At 43.7% G+C, this 19,285-nt stretch overlaps 1 protein-coding gene across 2 annotated transcripts; it reads left to right on the top strand.

Moving 5' to 3' along the window:
• Window positions 1–4,093: 4,093 nt before the first annotated feature.
• On the top strand, window positions 4,094–14,332 carry LOC114770216 (T-cell differentiation antigen CD6-like). 2 transcript variants are annotated; one of them, XM_028963955.1, is made up of 14 exons: window positions 4,094–4,179; window positions 4,639–4,707; window positions 5,211–5,483; window positions 5,568–5,882; window positions 6,818–7,129; window positions 7,223–7,291; window positions 7,360–7,512; window positions 7,813–7,932; window positions 9,843–9,941; window positions 11,693–11,761; window positions 11,931–12,002; window positions 12,633–12,716; window positions 13,848–13,934; window positions 14,029–14,332. In XM_028963955.1, exons 1-14 carry the CDS (start codon window positions 4,128–4,130, stop codon window positions 14,115–14,117), a joined length of 1,863 nt encoding a protein of 620 aa, XP_028819788.1. In that variant the 5' UTR covers window positions 4,094–4,127; the 3' UTR covers window positions 14,118–14,332. The 2 variants fall into 2 exon arrangements, with proteins under 2 accessions (XP_028819788.1, XP_028819786.1); XM_028963953.1 differs by having other exon boundaries at window positions 7,810–7,932.
• Window positions 14,333–19,285: the final 4,953 nt, after the last annotated feature.

Genomic DNA, 19,285 nt, shown 5'->3' with positions numbered 1-19,285 from the left:
CTAAGACACGGTTACAATGTCAAGTTCACAAAAATGCCGGAGACCTAGAAGGGCGGAAACATCCGTCATTTATGGGGAGTCAGGATTGGAGTCAGGTGTGGAGCCCAGCTGCAGGCAATCCTGACAGAGCCCCCCCTCCAAGGGCTACGTCCTCGGAGCCCCAACAGTACCATCAGTGGAGGCGGCGGGGCGGACGGCGGCAACCACAGGGCTCCTGCCCTGCTGTATCCTCCCCTTGGAGGACCCGGTCCCTCGGGCTGGCTCCCCGGCGTGGTCAGGCGTGGCGGCCCCGGTCCCTCGGGCTGGCTCCCCGGCGTGGTCAGGCGTGGCGGCCCCGGTCCCTCGGGCTTGCTCCCCGGCGTGGTCAGGCGTGGCGGCCCCGGTCCCTCGGGCTGCTCCCCGGCGTGGTGTGGCCTGGCTCCGGGGCTCGGTCCCTCGGCCTGGCTCCCCGGCGTGGTCCCGCGTGGCGGCCCCGGACCCTCGGCCTGGCTCCCCGGCGTGGTCCCGCGTGGCGGCCCCGGACCCTCGGCCGGTGGCGGCCTGGACTTCTGTACCTGCACCGCGCAGGGAGATTGTCCCAGAGCCTCCGGCGACGTTCCAGGCACCCCAGGCTGGTGCCTTCTGGGACTATGCAGCCCCTCTCGCTGCACGGCCCTGGTGCCAAGGGGGGGGGGCATTGCCAGACCATCCGGCTAGCCCCTTCTGCGTCCGTTGGGACAAGCAGGCCCTCTTCCTGCCTGTCCCAGCTGGGTCCTCATGCCTACCCGGGGGCTCTATGGCGCTCCACCCCTCTGGAGGCGGACGGAGGCCCATGCCTGGCTACCGGAGGACCCAGCTCAATCGCTTCCCCACCTACCCTCCCCTCAGGAGGAGCCCCCAACCCGAACTGCACCCCCCCCAAAAAATTCTTTGGGGGAGCACCCCCCCCCGGCTAGACTTAGGGGTACCTTGGGGCTCATCCACCTCGCCTTGGACCGGTGCAGTCAGGTTGGGAACTCCCTCCCTGGGGTTCGGCTCTGCTGCTAAGTCACCATCTGGTGGACACAAAGAGGGGAAGTGGGGGCGACATACAGACACATATACCACGCACACACACACAGACAGAGACAGACAGAAGAGAGGGTCGTCTGGCTCCCTCTCTGGGCTCTCCGGGACCTCCTCAGTGGGCACAGCCAGGAGCTCGGGAGGAGCAACCTTCTCGTCGCCCACCAGTGCTGGGTCTTCTTGCCCCGGATCCTGACTGGCGCTGGATGTGGTGGAGGGGCAGAGTTCGATCCCTGGCTCAGGCTCTAGCCGAAGGCGGGTCGGCGACTGGAGCAGGAATGGAGGATTCCCTGCGAGGCAGTCCTGGCAGCGCAGTTGCTGGCTGGCGACCTCCCGTCGCCCTCTTCCACCAGCTTTCCTCACACTGCTGGGAGGGACGTGGGTCTCCACAGACCTCGTGACGATCCTGGATGGGCGCGATGGGCGGAGCCATCCCGGCACCGACTGCCCAAACGGCGTCATCCTGGTCGTCGTCCGTGTCAACCTCGTACCCCCGGAAGTCACATGGGTCATCACGGGCGCCACGATGATCTCGGACGTGCACGCTGGGCGGAGTCATCCCGGCAACGACCGCCCACCGAAAATCCACGTCATCTTCGCTTTCGTCATCCGTGTCCTCCCACCGGTGACTCCGAGGGTCGTCCACCCTGCGGACATCCTGGACCCATGGCGCGATAAGCTCCCATGGCCAGTACTCTGGCCATTCGGGCTGGAGGCTGCCCACCTCCTCGCTGGAGGAACGCCGCCGTTGTTGCCTCTTCTCACCCCCCTGGAAACGACGTGGGTCCCCACGGACCTTGCAACGATCGCAGACTGGCGCGATGGGCGGAGCCCAACTCTCGTCTCCCGTGCTCTCGTCGTCATCCGTGTCGTCCCAGTCCACAGGGAGCCTTGCCAGCAGAGCGCAGAGTTCTTGGCTCGACATGCCGAAGATCGTGGGGGTCGCATCTTCTGCGCTCGCTGCCCACGTCACTTCCTCGCTGCTGCCGACGCCAACGTCCTCGCTCCGCCCACTCACACGCCGACGTTGTCGCTTCCGGGTTTCGCGGAGTTTCCCGGGGGTGACGTCATCACGCGGCGCCGCGTACCACGGCTTCTCGGGGAGAAAACGCTCCACCAGAACGGGCGGCGCGTCTCTCCCCTGGCGTTCGCCGCGCCGGGCTGCGTCCTTCGCGGCGTTTCTTCTCCTCTGTTTTTTACCTCTGCGCTTTTGGGGAGGTCTCCGGCATTCTGTCACGACTACGGACTTACGGGGGAAGGAAGCGCAGAGGTCTGACATACTGGGAAGGGGTTTTTATTATAACAAACAACAAATAAACACAAATAAACAATGGCGCGGTGGCCGAAAACGATTTAACTTAAATAAAGAAAAACTAAACCGTAGGCGTGTGGCGATTGCCAGAACTGAAAAGACTAAGACACGGTTACAATGTCAAGTTCACAAAAATGCCGGAGACCTAGAAGGGGCTGAAACATCCGGCATTTATGGGGCGTCAGGATTGGAGTCAGGTGTGGAGCCCAGCTGCAGGCAATCCTGACATCATCTTACATATTAAAAATATCTTTGTCTATCATTCTCTACAAACCCATACAAATACCCGTTCCTTTGGATAAAAGCTTAAAAATAAACGTTGAGTGGTAAATGCTACAGGGATTATGATGAAGACTGCCGGGGTCTTTCAGAGAACATGAAGACTGCCTCTCTCTGTCTCTCTGGAGGCTCCAGTCTCTCTGGAGGCATGGGTTCAAATCCCACTGCTGCCATTATTAGGGGCAGTGTTGGCCTAGTGGTTAAGGAAGCGGCCCCGTAATCAGAAGTTCGAATCCCGATCCGCCAAGGTGCCACTGAGCAAAGCACCGTCCCCACACACTGCTCCCCGGGCACCTGTCATGGCTGCCCACTGCTCACTCAGGGTGATGGGTTAAATGCAGAGGACAAATTTCACTGTGTGCACCGTGTGCTGTGCTGCTGTGTATCACATGTGACAATCACTTCACATTGCTGCCCTTTTTTGTGGTGTTTGTATTTGCATTGTTCTGCAGGTAGTAGGAGTGTAGTTTAAGTTAATTTCAAATAAAAAATACCTATTTGCAGATTACAATTTGAACATAAAATTTAGCTATGTTAACAAAGATCTATTTATTTGCAGCTCTTTTGTAAATATATGTCTGACATGTATAACAAACTAAGACAATAAAAATTACTTCTTTGCCAGTTTATGGTTCTTTAATTCGGTACTCCACCTCCACCTGATCGTTATTTATTTATAAGGAGCGCTTTACATTTATAGCATTTACTAGACACCCTTATCCAGAGCGACTTACAATCAGTAGTTACAGGGACAGTCCCCCCCTGGAGACACTCAGGGTTAAGTGTCTTGCTTAGGGACACAATGGTAGGGACACCCTTGGCTTTAAAAGGAAAATGATCATCAAATAGGCAGGAAATTACCCACAACAACAGTGCACAAAGTGTGTAAAATTCACAAATAAAAAATATATTTGTGGACAAAAATGCATTTGTGGATTTTCTCTTTACAGATCTACTACAGTACGAAGTGGACAAAATTCCACAAATACACAGGAATGAAGTTACAATAAATGTAACAATAAACAGATTAACAAGAAACAATCCACAAATATTCATGCGTATGTTTCTGTGGATATGGTTCCACAAAATATTTTTTTTTAATTCAGAAACATTTCTCTATCCACAAATATGTATCCCAGGATTTATTTGTGGATTGTCTTGTGTGAGTTAAAAATTATAAACTCCAATAAAAGCATTTCAAGTGCTCTGAACTCATAATTAAAACATTTCTGATGGCATTTGAGCATTACTTTCTCATTATAAATAAACATTGAACAAAACAACTGTAAGGATTGCATAATTATGTATATTTTTTGCATGAAAGGATATATTCATTCAAGTTTATCTTGTAGTGTGATCTTTGGGGACATAAAATAAATGTCACATAAATGACATCCAGGCCATGGAAGCCAGAAAGGAAGTGGAGTGATGTCTTTGTACTTTCTGTTTTTTGTTGAGCGTTGGGCTGAAGTTGACAGTGGGTTATAGCATAATGAATCTGGTCAAATATGCCACGATCATACAAGCTCTTGGATTATATCGAGGTAAGGCGTTTTATGCACATTTACAGATGCATACTTAATTGTTAAATTGTCATAAAAAGAAGAAGAACACATTTACATCTGATTTTGTTTCTTTTCTAATTCTCCATCTTTTGTCCTGCGGTTTATTTAATCAGGTGTCATTGTATTGTTCCACATTGTCTGGTGTATACAACAATAGTTAACGACCATAATTTCCGTTTTAAAATACACGTGTATACTTTTTGTCAGTGTTTGTGTGTGTGCGTGTTCAAATATTTAATAAACACATACTGTGTTTGGCAACCATAAGTGTGAATTTTCAATGTGTTATATCGTAACAAAAATAATTTTTAAAAAGCCCAAAAATTATTATTAGTTATGAAATTGTAAATTAATAACTAATAGAGCACATAGACATGTAAAATATGTAAATGATTTTGTTTATTGTGAGATCTGAAGTAATCATGTTATTTTTCTCAGGATATATGACTGAGACCGCTACACCTTTGACAAACACTACAACACATCTGGATTACTACATAGCTGGAGGTGAGTAGATCCCAGATCCAAGGGTAAAAAGCTACAGAAACAGGGACTTTCTTGACTCCGGTCCTCCACATGCCATACTGCATAAATTGGTGCAGTGTGTCCCACCCACACAGTGCAACCCCTGAAGATGTACAATTGTGAGAGGATGTGGCTGTGTGGTTAGTGCATTTTTGCAGGTGCATTTGACTCTGTAGATCACAAAGTTCAGCAGATCCTATCAACATATTTCTTTTTTCTTTTAATCCTCTCTCTCTCTCTCTCTCTCTCTCTCTATATATATATATATATATATATATATATATATATATATATATATATTCTTTACAGCAGAATCAGAATATTATTGCCCAGTTCTTAATGTAATATTGTGACAATAAAACAATATAAATGTAATACTAACGTACATAAAGACACGTAGAGCCATTGCACTGATTAAACGTTCCCATGACCCTCTATCACCTCAGACAGAAGAATGGAAGACATATTCTGTTTTTTATTCACAGCATCTCCTTATGTGAAGGTTCTGACTGGCCGATGTGCTTGGACCCTGGAGAATAGGAATGGCTTTGCCGTCCTTTTGACTCCTGCATTAAGGGACAGAATCGCTACAGAAGTGTGCAGTTCCCTGGACTGCGGGGAGGTGCATGACATCAGTGAATCACAGGCAGCCAGTGGCCACAGATGCTTCAACCACTGTTCCCTCAGCAACCTCAGTCTGACCTCTTGCTCTATGGTGGAGGCCGATGACTGCAGAAACATTTCTAAAGTTGTGTGTGGTGAGTTGTGTGCCAAAATCCGTCCATTTGCTCTGTCATTGATATTTTATATTTGGTTATTTCTCTCTGTTCATTTCACTCCAGGACACCAAGCCGTTCGACTGGTTGGTGCGAAGCATAATTGCTCTGGACGTTTGGAGCTGTGGCAGGCGGGGGAGTGGGGGACAGTTTGTGACGACATGTGGGACCTGAATGACGCCAACGTGGTGTGTGGCCAGCTGGACTGTGGCTACGCCATCAGTGTAACAGGCCAGGACGGTCCATTCAGTCAGGGTCGGGGTCGTATTCTACTGGATGATCTGAACTGTACGGGAACCGAAAGGAATTTGTGGGATTGCTCTGCCCAGACTGCCGCTAATGACTGTGGGCACAAGGAAGACGCGGGCGTGGTCTGCTCTGGTAACCTTTCTCCTACATCATAATTTTCTTCTCTTCCTAATTTTGAAAATTAATGATAATGATTCCTTTTACATCAATAAACTAATCACACATTTTGCAAGGAAATAAATCACAATTAATTCTTAAGATTAAAGCTTGCTATAGTACATATTTTAATCTCTTATTGATAGGAGTGTGTGAGCGAGACTGTTGAGAGACTGCAGATTCAGTCACATGAGAATTTTTTTTCCTAAAACATTTCTTTCTTATCTGGCCTTGTTTCCACATGAAAACGGTGACCCAGAACGATATTTTCCAGAGTTAATTTCTCTTTTTAACATATCTGTATAGACGGCAAAGCAGCTTTTTAGGTGAAAACCCTGACGTACTAGCCCAACCTCCAACCTGACCTTTAACGTGAATCCCGAGCCGCCAACGTACCACTGAGGTGCCACTGAGCAAAGCACCGTCCCCACGCACTGCTCTGCTCACCAAGGGTGATAGTTAAAAGCAGAGGACACATTTTGTTGTGTGCACTGTGTGCTGTGCTGCACAATGACAATCACTTTCACAACACGCTCGTGGTTGTGCTGCAGCAACTACAAGAAATCCTCTCTAAGCTGCACATTTCTAATGAAAAGACGCGACTGGAGAACAACAACACATTTAACTCACCACAGAGGAGAACTAGATGCCAATAAAGGAGAGCGGGGAGTTACAGTGACACCTACAGGTCCTAAAGTCATGGATGTGAAATCAAATCTACAGTCTCACAAATGCACAACTCTCCATCGGGCAAGCGCTGTTTCCACTGACAGTGGTTCTCTTGGTTGCTGAATATGACCTAATTAAATAAAGGATACCGGTATTAAGCACAGCTTACAATCACCTGCTAAAGGGACAGTCCCCCTCCATTTTGGGACATTGTCTCATTTCTTGTCCTCTCTCTTTCTTAGAGTTTAAAGGCATAAGGTTGATGGGTGGCCTGGACCGCTGCTCTGGCCGTGTGGAGATTCATCGCAATGGGACGTGGGGAACCGTGTGTGACAGCTGCTGGGGGAAGGAAGAAGCGCAGATGGCATGTGCCATGTTAGACTGTGGGGTTGCACGCTCCTTCAACCAGTTTCCAGAGCCATTCCTGCACAATAATGGCACAAAGTGGTTCTACATTTGCAGTGACGATCACAGAGACCTCTGGGACTGTAGGGAACTTGCCAACGTTGTGACTGTTTGTTCGGGCTCGAAAGCAGCTGGACTCGTTTGCAGCAGTGAGGCCTTGACTTTTCTCTTTAAATCAAAACCAGTTTGAGAGAGACTGGATTGCAGAGTATCTTACATCTACATTTCCTCCGTACTGACAGATTCTGCTGGGCTCCCGCTCTCAGCCACTCTGAAGTATTCCACAGCAGTATTCCACAGCAGAGGATCCGGTAAGATTGCTTTGCTGCTCTGTTCAACTCTCTGTCTGCTGATTTGACTTTTTTCCCCCTCCCCCCAGATCCAGTGACCACAGCAACACTGTCCCAGGACGGAGGTGTTGCTCCCTTCACTCTGTCCCCAGAGGTGCTGGCCTGTGTGGCATTATCTGCAGCTCTCCTCATCGCGCTCTCCATCAACGTGGTGCTCTGCTGGCGTGGCAGGAAGAAGGATGGTGGGTCTGCACCCACTCAGCAACAGACTCTCAGTCTGCATCAGATTCGCAATATGACTTGAACAGCATTACTGCTCATTTTCATGCAAAACATTCTTCATCTGGACTGAGAGCTTCATTTTCTTCTGAACACCTCATGTGGCTGTGATATACTGGAATTTTGTTATTCTACCAACGAATCATTCTCATAAATAAAAAGATCTCACACAAAATATAATGTGCTGTGAAAATTATGCATGTATTATGAAATCGACTGTATGCAAAAACAGGCCAAATTGATCAATGTCTTTTCTTTAGCAGTACTATTGATTGCACAGAGGAACCGTCAGCGTGGGCTGGAGGCGTCACAGGAAAACGAGTACCGACAGAACGTCAGCCTCGTCACGGCGGTCAGCAAAGGCAACGGTGCCGATGAATACGGTCTGTGAGACGATAATATTCCTTCACTCGGCACACAAAGGCGATGAGGTCGAGGGCCGGTTTCTATCTGGAGAGCTTCGCTTCAGATGTTTGGGCCAACCGTTACATTAGAAGTAAAACCTGTAACAACATGTACTGTAAGTTTTTTTACGAGTTTCATTAGAGACTGAAGGGAGAAGGACTGTAGTATTGGACCCAAATGCAAGAAAAGAGGCAGATTTTAAATGAAGCGAAACCAACACACTTTAGGTAGGGGGAAAGAATAGGTTGAGGAAGAACCAGATGCTTGGGTGCTGCATAGACAGGAAGCCAGAGAAGAAAATCCTCCTGGTGACGGTCACACTGGCAGACTGGTGAAGAACTGCCTGGAGGAAGTGGCTTTTAAGAGCTGCAGGCTGGCAAATAGTACAATCTTCTTGACGGGCTGTCAGGTAGCCCAGCAGGTAAGCGAACCCGCAATCGATACGGTTGCAAGTTTAAATCCCGAACCGCCAAGGTGCCACTGAGGTACTGTCCTCACACACTGCTGCCCCGGGCACCTTTTATATTTATATCATGACTGCCCACTGCTCACTAAGGTGATGGGTGAAAAGCAGAGGACATTTCACTGGGTGCTGCGCTGTGGGGTGTCACATGTGTCTTCTGGTGTGCCGCTCAACCAGGGAAACAGGCATCAGACCTCATTCTACAGGTCATACGCCTATGAACCAGAGGACCCAGGTTTAAATCCCACTTACTACCACTGTGTCCCTGAGCAAGACACTTAACCCTGAGTGTCTCCAGGGGGTGACTGTCCCTGTAACTACTGATCAAAAGTCGCTCTGGATAAGAGCGTCTGATAAATGCAATAAATGTAAATGTAATGATGTAAATGTCATTCTAATATCATCTCCACTCACTGACTGGTTTCCCATTACTGATCACATGTTTATTCCTTTAAATGTTAATGTAATAGCTTCCAAAATCTGTACTCTTTGTGATATCACATTTTGTAAGATTACAAAGATTATCATCTGCTGGATGTGACCTGTGACAACTCTCTAACCCCTAATGAACTTCTGACTATAATGGCAACTTTCATAATCTTCTTAACACACTTTCTTCACTCAAATGCCATTTTCTCGGTCAGCACCTTTTTTTATTCTCAACTTGCACAATTTCAAAGCCACAGAATGCCAACTGGAATGTCTGTTCAAGTGGACTCAATATACACAAAGAAACCATATTTTCTGGATTGTTCTTAGCTAAATCTGCATACAATTCTGGTTTAATCAGTTCTAGTGAAGGTCTCTCTTTTCTCTGTTGAGCAAAATTACGAAGACTTCCCCTTTTACATGTACTTCTTTATGATGAATTTACAAACTATTTCGTTTCACAAAATCTCTGATATCCACCGACAACTTAACTCTGTAGGTGCTTCTTACTCAGAGGTTTTTCCTTGCTGCATTCCTGTTATTCTCAAGTTTCACTCTTCCCCCCATATGTAACTAATGCATCAAATATTTTTAAAAAATCTAAACCATCCACATGTCAGCTTGACCCTCTCCCCTCAGTGTTAGTGAAAGTGAAGTGATTGTCATTGTGCAACACTGCAGCACAGCACATGGTGAAACAGTGAAATGTGCCCCCTGCCTTTAATCCATCACCCTTAGTGAGCAGTGGGCAACCATGAAAGGCGCCCGGGGAGCAGTGAGCTTGTCTCCTAAAGAATGTTCCTTCATCTCGGCTCGGCTCGGGATTCACGTTAAAGGTCAAGAACTCATTTGAAATTGATAGTCAAGTAAAGTAAATCCTTACTTTTAATGCAGTTCTCCACTCTTGGCACCATATCAGCCGTAGCCTCAGAGCTTCAAACTTGTTGCTTTGGTGTCAAGATGTGGTTTGGACTGTGGTTTGTTCATATGTTCCAGGGGTGGCCAAGACTCTGCCCTACTATCAGAGCAGTGCGGATAGCAGCATGTCCTACGATGGCGACTGTGAAGGCAGCTTTCCCCTCTCAACCTTCCGAAGTGAGTAGCTGCACCACTTCACCTCATAAAGACATGCATTCAAAAAGCAATAAAATCACGATGGGTGAAGTGAATATCCTTGATCATGGCACCTGCCGCTATTTGCCCCTATTGTAAATTTGGAATTTAAAGGCATCTTTTAAATACAGTACAGGCCAAAAGTTTGGACACACCTTCTCATTCAATGTGTTTTCTTTATTTTCATGACCATTTACGTTGGTAGATTCTCACTGAAGACATCAAAACTATGAATGAACACATGTGGAGTTATGTACTTAACAAAAAAGGTGGAATAACTGAAAACATGTTTTATATTCTAGTTATAGCTGCCACCCTTTGCTCTGATTACTGTTTTCCACACTCTTGGCATTCTCTCGATGAGCTTCAAGAAGTCTTCACCTGAAATGGTTTTCACTTCACAGGTGTGCCTTAATCAGTGGAATTTCTTGCTTTATCAATGGTGTTGGGACCATCAGTTGTGTTGTGCAGAGGTCAGGTTTCTACACAGCCGACAGCCCTATTGGACAACTGTTAAAATTCATATTATGGCAAGAACCAAGAACCAAGAACCAAGAAAAATGAATGGCCATCATTACTTTAAGAAATGAAGGTCAGTCAGACCGGAAAATTGCAAAAACTTTAATTGTGACCTGAAGTGGAGTCGCAAAAACCATAAAACGCTACAGTGAAACTGGCACACATGAGGACCAACCCAGATGACCTGGCCTCCACAGTCAACGGACCTGAACCCAGTCGAGATGGTTTGGGGTGAGCTGGAACTCTGGGAGCTCCTTCAAGACAGTTGGAAAACCATTTCAGGTGACATACATAACTCCTCTAAGTACATAACTCCACATGTGTTCATTCATAGTTTTGATGCCTTCAGTGAGAATCTACCAATGTAAATGGTCATGAAAATAAAGAAAACAAACTGAATGAGATGATGTGTCCAAACTTTTGGCCTGTACTGTATATATTTTATTATTTGGAAGAATGTTTTTTTTTTTTTTGTGAACCTATTCATAGTCTTAAGTACACAAATTCCAAACAGTCCGACTTCCCCTCTAGAATTGGCCCAGCTCTGTTCACCGTGTGGGGCTTATAGTGCACAAATACATCAAGAAACAACATTTATTTTGTATTTTTTCGAAAGTCACATACAGCACGTCTCAATGGGTTTTGACACACACACACACAAACACACTCTACAAGGAAAAATCCACTAACAAAGGGAGAACATTGGGAAGGAGTGAGTGAGAGAGGGAGAACCTCACAGGATAGAGTGAGTGAGTAATGATCCGTTCCTTCTGGTACATTTCATGCTTTGTTAATTCTCCGTACCAATAAGAGTCTTGTGAGCAAAATGAAAACAATAATATTCTGTAGGGTAGCAGTCTGTTAACAAGTCACCCAAGTAATCAAGTCACCCAAGTAATTAATGCCCTTTTTGCTTGGTTCATGAGTTTTCATGGTATGCAGTGGTGCCACTTTGCAAGGCAGACAGCTTGGTGGCAGACACCTCACGTTTAGACTTGAGAAGTCCAAGAAGGGGCACTCGATCAATGTTGGCATTTTGAAACTTTTGTGTTTATCAGTACAGTATGTATGAAAATTAGCTTGGTATAAAATTCCATGTGTACTAAAGGTCAGGGCTTGGGTTGCGTTCACAGTCCCTACATTTTGCTACATGGCTTGGATAGGTGCAGTAAGTGAGACTACTGTTATGTCATTAAATCTAATTTTATATCCAGATTCTCAGCGCTACTGTGCAGAGAGACAGATGTTGGCATCCTCACACATGGACAGATTAACAGAAGAAGGTGTGTTGAAGCTGATCTTTGATTTGTGTATTCATTAATACGTTTAGATCATCTAAAAAATTAAAAATAAGACCAGAATGTAAACATGCAATATATCTGTATATTTTATTATTTATATAATTATAATATATAATTATATATTTATAATTTATACAATTTATATTTATAGGAAGCAGTGGTGATGTTGGACACTTTGGCACATCTCGTAATACAGGGAAGAACCGTTCATCGCTCGATAGTGGTAATAACCCTGATATTTGAGTAAACATTTACATTAAGTGTACCTTCATTATAAGTTCATAATACAGTCATAACACATTAATTAAGGTGTAAAATAATCAGACATTCGTGGCTTGTAAAATGAACTGGAGTGAAAAGCCCAGTTCCTAAAAATAAACAGGATGTCTGCTGTTTTCCAGATTTGTTCATGTGAAGCTATTTCTGCACAAGGACTTTTATCATCAGATAACACTACTGTCATCATAAGAACAGCATCCAGAAAAAATAAATTTACTTACAATATAATGATATAAGAAAATAATTTCTAATATAAATTATATATTTTCAAACAGCAGATAATTCTGCTTTTAAAACGACTTCATGAGGAATCAGAGGTCTGGTGATCCAATCTCCAGCTTCCATGAAAACTAGGTCCTGTGGATGGATGCTCCCCTCTCTGCAGTAGATCTAAAAAACTTTAATAGCTTAATATACTGAGAAGAAGTATACATAAGGTTGTCAATGACTATCTCTTATTAATTTTTTTTATTTCTCATAAATAGGAAGTTTCTAAATTACCTTGAACTTTTAAATGGACCTCTGTGAATTTACTCTTTTGTCCCTTTTTCTGAATATGGTAACTCTGTTGCAGTGGACTCTTTTGAGACATCCAGCACTTCTTCTGGTGAATGCTATGAGAACACCGGTGACAAATTGTCTCACTTGCTAACCACGGGTATGTAGGTACCAACTGGCCACCAGGTCCTTTCCAAATGAGTTCTTTTCTCCTCTCCTCTTTTCTCCTCTGTCCACAGTAAACAACAAAACCAGAGATGGCTACGGCTGTTTATTTCATGCAGTGGGTTGAACATGTGAAAGGGATTGTCATTGTGATACACAGCACACGGTGCACACAACAGAATGTGTCCTCTGCTTTTAACCCATCACCCATGGGCAGCCTTGACAGGCACCCGGGGAGCAGTGTGTGGGGATGGTGCTTTGCTCAGTGGCCCCTTTTTGCACCTTGGCGGATCGGGATTCTGATTACGGGGCTGCTTCTTAAACCGCTAGGCCACCACTGCCCCTGTTCTTACTTGGTCTCACATTCCAAGTCTGTACACCAGTTTTCATGCTAAACTATAACAAATTAGGTATTTGAGGGATGAAATAAAAAAAAATATTTATAAAAATGGAGAAGTGCACACAAACTGAAAATATCAGGGTAAAAATGGATTATGGCAATTTTTGTGACTACGCCTAATAACCTTTTAAATTTTGACCTGCAGACCAAGAAATGTTGTCTCTAATGTAAGAAAGATCTGACACATTCATTAATTACAAGCTATGTTGCGTTAAAAGAAAGAAAGAAAAACTAATACATTTACATACATAGGTGAAAGGTCAATGAGTGAGTCAGTTAGAATGGGATTATTCGGACGTCACAAAAATTGTGTGTTGTAATCAATTAATAGTTCAAATAAAATGTCCATGGTACTTAATAACTATTAACTGTTTTTGTTAAATCCACCCTTTATTGTGCCTTCCTTAATTGATAGAAGACAAGTTTTGAGTGATGAATAAAAATAAGTGGCTGTTTCCTCATCATGTTACAGCAGTTTAATCAAATAGTCTTTCACTTGATGATTTACTTCTTTGTTTTTCATTACACATTCATATTTACTGTTTCTGTTCACATGCATTTTTGTCTCCTTTTTAATCAATGTGTTTTTGGGAATTTCAAGCAGAAAAATCACACAACACTCCCATTTACTGTCTCATAGTGCACTGCACTCTTAAAAGGAGACAAAAAAAGACAAAAAAAGGAGGAACCTTGAGTTAAACCACCTATATGATTATGTATTTTCAGACTGTGACCAGTGCACAGACCACTTCCTCTCCCAGACAGGATATCAGCATGCATATGTGCAAACACCAGGAACCACCCTCAGTCAAGGTAGAGGAAGTCAAGGCAGACTCCACCGATGGAGGCTTTCAAACAGCCCGCAGTGCAGCGCTGCTGTCTCACGTTCTCTTGTATTTTACAACAGGGCGTGAAGACTCTCCCGTTTACGGCCCTGTGAGTGATGAAGACTCCTCCGAGTGCGACTATGATGACATTGCAAACTACAGAAACTGAGCTATCCACACATCTGTGATTACAGCTGAGAACAAGCTAAAAAAAACAGCTAAAGGTGAAAAATGTAACCAATAGGCATTTAATTTCAAACATTTCAGACATTTCTGATGTTTTTCTTGTACTCATTATATTAACCAAATATGTATCAATGAGGACAAGAAGGCATAAAATGTAAATAAATTTAATATAATAAAGGTTTTTGTTTATTATCACAAGATGGCACACATTTCTTAGAGTTCATAGGTTGAAAATCATGGTCTTTTAATTTTGTAATATTGTTTTTAAAATATTCTCACTAAATAACCCACCACTGGCCTACTGTTTTTTTCAAGCACCATTTAAGCACCATAAGTTTGCACAATGTTGAATGTTTGCACCGACCCTTTCCAATTGAAGTTGAAGTTGACTTTATTGTCATTGCAGCTGTATACATGTTAGACAGTGCATAAAATAACGTTTCTCCAGGAACCTGGTGCTACATGTAACATTGAAACGATTAGACACAGTTACATAGTGACATAGAGTGACTCTGGCTAACCGCCTTTTTCATGCCGTGTTTTAGCCACCTGTGTCTTGGAGCAGGTTAACCGTCTGTGTCCTGGCTCGGGTTAGCCGCCTTTGTCTTGGCGCGGGTTAGCCACCTGTGTCCCGGTGCGTGTTAGCCACCTTTGTCCAGATGTATTTTAGCCGCATTTGTCCTGGCGCCTGTGTCTTGGCCTTTGTCCTTCCGCGGGGTAGCCGCCTGTGTCCTGGCATGTGTTAGGCACCTGTGTCCTGGCTGGGTAAGCCACATTTGTCCTGGCCCGTGTTAGATGCCTGTGTCCTGGTGCTGGTTAGCCACCTTTGTCCTGGCGCATTTTAGTCACCAGTGTCCTGGCACCGGTTAGCCGCCTTTGTTCTGGCATGTGTTAGCCGCCTTTGTCCTGGCGCATTTTAGTCACCAGTGTCCTGGCGCAGGACATGTGTCCTTGAACAGGTGAGCTGCTTGTGTCCTGATGTGGCATGGACTGAAAGTTAAAGCAGAGTTTTATATAGCTGTTCTGAGCTAATAGACACCTACCAATGCTCAAACACCATTCGTTGCTTTCAGATCATTTTAAATAGATTCCTCTGGTCTCTCTTTAAGCACATGGATCCTGTGTGATAAATGAACTATTTTGCTTCCAGAAGAAAAAATAAATGGTAACATTGGGTAGAGTAAAGGGGAATAGGGAAGGACTAGTTTAGGGCACTGGTGGCCTAGCGGTTAAGGAAGCATTAAGGAAGGTTGCCGGTTCGAATCCCAGTCCTCTGAGGTGCCACTGAGCAAAGCACCGTCCCCACACACTGCTACCCATGCGCCTGTCATGGCTGCCCACTGCTCACCAAGGGTGATTGTTAAAAGCAGAGGGCACATTTCGTTGTCCCCGTGTGCTGTGCAGTGTATCACAATGACAATTACTTCATTTACTTTAATTGTAAATGAGAGCATTGTTGATACTGATGTAATAACAGCTAATATACTGTAAATCCAGCCATAAGAGATTTAGGAAACAAAACTCATGAATGGTACTCATAGCGATCATACAGAGTTAATTTCTGTTGTGTTTTAAAAGAACTCATATGGAAAAAATGGAACCATGTTCTGTTCACTGGCCAATGAAAGGGGAACCTGACAGGATGAGAGAGATGTGAAGAGTTCAGCGTTTGCCGCACTTATGAGACGATTTTATTGGTCTGTGCAGTGAAATAAACTGGGGTCTCGGATGTTAGTGGGCCAGTTTAGTGCACAGCTCATTAACCTTTAGGCACGGCACCTTAATGAATTTTAAAGGCCTCTCAGATAATCAGGCCAAGAGTGCAATTAGCTTAATCTATTACATTTGGTCAGTGAGTGTCTTTGCAAGTTGACATTGTAAAATAGTGGCCTGCACTGCTGAAAAACATCAGTCTCAGTCTCCACATCTTATTCTGTCCATATATCAGTTATTCGTGTGCAAATTTTTTGTTAGGGAGGGGTCAAGCGGAGAGAGGGAAACTTCTACAGATTAATGACATGTGAAATTGCAGGAAATTGCTATTGATAGCCTGGGTATTCATTTACTTGTAATGATGTGCTAGACTTCATCTTCCAACTGACTGCAGGCTCTACATAGGATGGTCTGGGGTCAGAACTATGCATTTGCATAGAAACTACAATGATACAGACTTTATAAGATGGGACAGGGAGGTCAGAAGCCCCTGACTACATGGGCTGATCATTGTCGGTCCTCCCATTCATAGCCTGACAGAAGGGCCACCATAAAGTCCACTGAGGAATTTTAACTGAGGGCTGTATTCACTTTACCTTTTTAGTCTGACTGCAGTGATGCAGCATGAACTCTGGTGAATTCAGCTCAATAAAAAGTCATTTCCCCCAAACAAAGTTATAAAAGTCAGCAGTGAATCTGTAGCAGTTTACTGACAGATGAGCTCTATGCGATGTAATTGCAAAATTTTGCATTCAGATTCAAATCTTTTATGAATTCCCGGTACATGTCAAAATCAGATGCTTTTTACTTGTCTGCTAAACACTGAAATGCTGACTGACTTTCTGTAGACCCGGCAGCCATCAGTGACTGTTTATATGGTTGAGATGAGGAAGTATGAAGTTGACAGGAATGTTTTTGAGCGCTGTGCCTTGCGGCAGAGCTTGAGGAGATCTTGAGAGAATTGAAATTAAAACTCCTAGACTGAGCAAATAAACTCTGTCCAAAAACACACAGTATAGCCCAGTTTATGTCATTTGATTTTCTGTGTTAAATGCACCCTAATCAGACCACGGTTTTGCCTGTGGTGCCATTCAGGCGACTGGCCTGCAGCGTGACGCCGCTGTTTTTAAGTGTTGACTTTGGAACAATTCTTGGATCTGCAAGCTGTTCTCTAAAGGAAAGGAAAGCACACACTGGCCAAGATGAGAACCAGTTGATGTTGGTGGCATGTAAAGGATGACACATTTAATTCACTGAGTGCATTCATAACACTGCTCTGTTTTTGAAGTTTAATGGGGAAAAAACTGATTAAATTATTTACCTAAAATAAAATATTGTAAAATATTACTGGTCATAACATATAAATTGCAGCTTGTTTTAAACGCACATGTTAACAAAGTAATTACTGTAATATAATAACAACAATGTGCATGGCATTACTACAGCATTTGTCACACAATGTGCACAACATAGTGAAACATTCCGTAAGGCGACAGGGAGTGACAATGGTTAAGGATTAACCTTAACCTATGTTGCACAATGAAAAATAAAGTAATTGGCATTTATTAACAATATACATGGCAGAAAAAACTGACTTAATACATCTGTGGATGAGACTATAAAACTATATGTATGCCTATATACTTGACCAAATTCAGATGGTTAAATGGTCTAACTAGTTTGATCATCTTAATGTATGTTTAACTAGTAACTAGTTAAGACCAGCTAATATATATCTTATGTATTTGCAACACACTTGCCACTCTGAAAACATCTGAGATGGTTAAGTTGCTTGACGAGCTAGTTTTATTATTTTTGACTATCTTAAGGCATGTTTTGCATACAAGGTAAGATCCTTGACCAAGGATCTTACAGTGCAGCAGATGAAACACACATCACACAGCTCATTTCCCTTTTATATCAGAAGATGTCCAGCAGTACCAACAACACAGAACTGGCAGAAACCAGTGGGACCCGGGTATGTACATTCACTCTCAAACTAGTGTCCTTAGTGCTGATAAACTTATTCGTCATACAATTCCATCAGGTGGTAATATGACCTCAACATCATCAAGTCAGTCTGGTATTATATGAAGAGACAGGAAAATTTGAGGAAGCCTAGAGTCACAGAAGATCTGTAATTAGTTCTCCAAGATGTTTGGAACAACCAACCATCATACGTTGATGCTGTTTTGAAGGCAAATAAATATTGGTCACATGAAATACTGAGTTGATTTAGATTCCTCTTCTGTTCATTCACAGTGTTTTGCTAGTAACACAATTGTGGTTTACTTTATTTATTCACACCTGGCTAAAGCTTGTGTTCAAAACTATCATGAACCTCACATGTATGAACATTCCGAGAAGCCTAGAAAGCCTACAGGCCACCTACAGGTCAGATCTTTTAGATTAAAATTCTGTCTGTATATAATTTTTGTTCATTGATCATTGATGCAGAACAATAATTTGACCCTTGAGAAACATGTTTTTTCTTAATTTCATACTACAACCCCAAATCAGAAAAAGTTGGGACAGGGTGGAAAATGTGAATAAAAAAATAAAGCAGTAATTCACAAATTTGGTCAACATCATTTGATTTGTAAATAAAAATAGATTCTTGCTATTCAGACTTGCAACACATTCCCAAAAAAGTTGGGATGCGGGCAGTTCAGGGGTAGTAATGAGGTATAATAAGTAAATAATGATGTGATTTGAAAGTGGTGATGGTACAAAAGCAGCATTGAGGAAATTCCTTTAGAATTCCTTTTGCTTCCTTTAAAAGCAAAGATGGGTAGAGGATCGCAAGTTTGCCACCAAGTGAGGGCAAAAATCTTTGCAATGATGAAGAAAAATATTTCTCAAAGAATATTTCTCAAAGATTTGGGCATTCCTCCCTCTACAGTGCATAACATAGCGAAAAGAATCAGAGAATCTGGAGAAATTACCATGCACAAAGGCCAAGGGAGCAAGCCTAAACTGAATGGCAGTGATCTCCGAGCCCTCAGACAGCACTGCATTAAAAAATGTCATTCATCAATAAGTGATATAACTGCGTGGGCTCAAGACGACTTCAGGAAGTCACTCTCAAGCACTACAGTACGTAGTTACATTAGGAAATGGCAGCTAAAACTGTACTGTGCCAAAAGGAAGCCCTACATAAATGTCCAGAAGCGCCGTTAGCATTTGGGATGGTCCATTGTGCAGTGGAAACGTGTATTGTGTGTGTACCGTGTACCATTTTTCACATCTTTTTTTGGAAGAAATGGATGCCATGTGCTGCAGACCAAAGAGGAAAGGGACCATCCAGACTGTTACCAGATACAAGTCCAAAAGTCAGGGTCTGTCATGGTATGGGGTTGTGCCAGTGCCATCGGCAAAGGTAACTTGCACTTCTGCGATGGCATCATTAATGCTGAGAAGTATATCACCGTTTTTTTA

Source organism: Denticeps clupeoides, chromosome 20, assembly GCF_900700375.1.
Source record: "Denticeps clupeoides chromosome 20, fDenClu1.1, whole genome shotgun sequence".
NCBI classification, from domain to species: Eukaryota; Metazoa; Chordata; class Actinopteri; order Clupeiformes; family Denticipitidae; genus Denticeps; species Denticeps clupeoides.
Note: the sequence above shows the minus strand (reverse complement) of the source record. Positions and strands in the feature narration are given on the sequence as shown.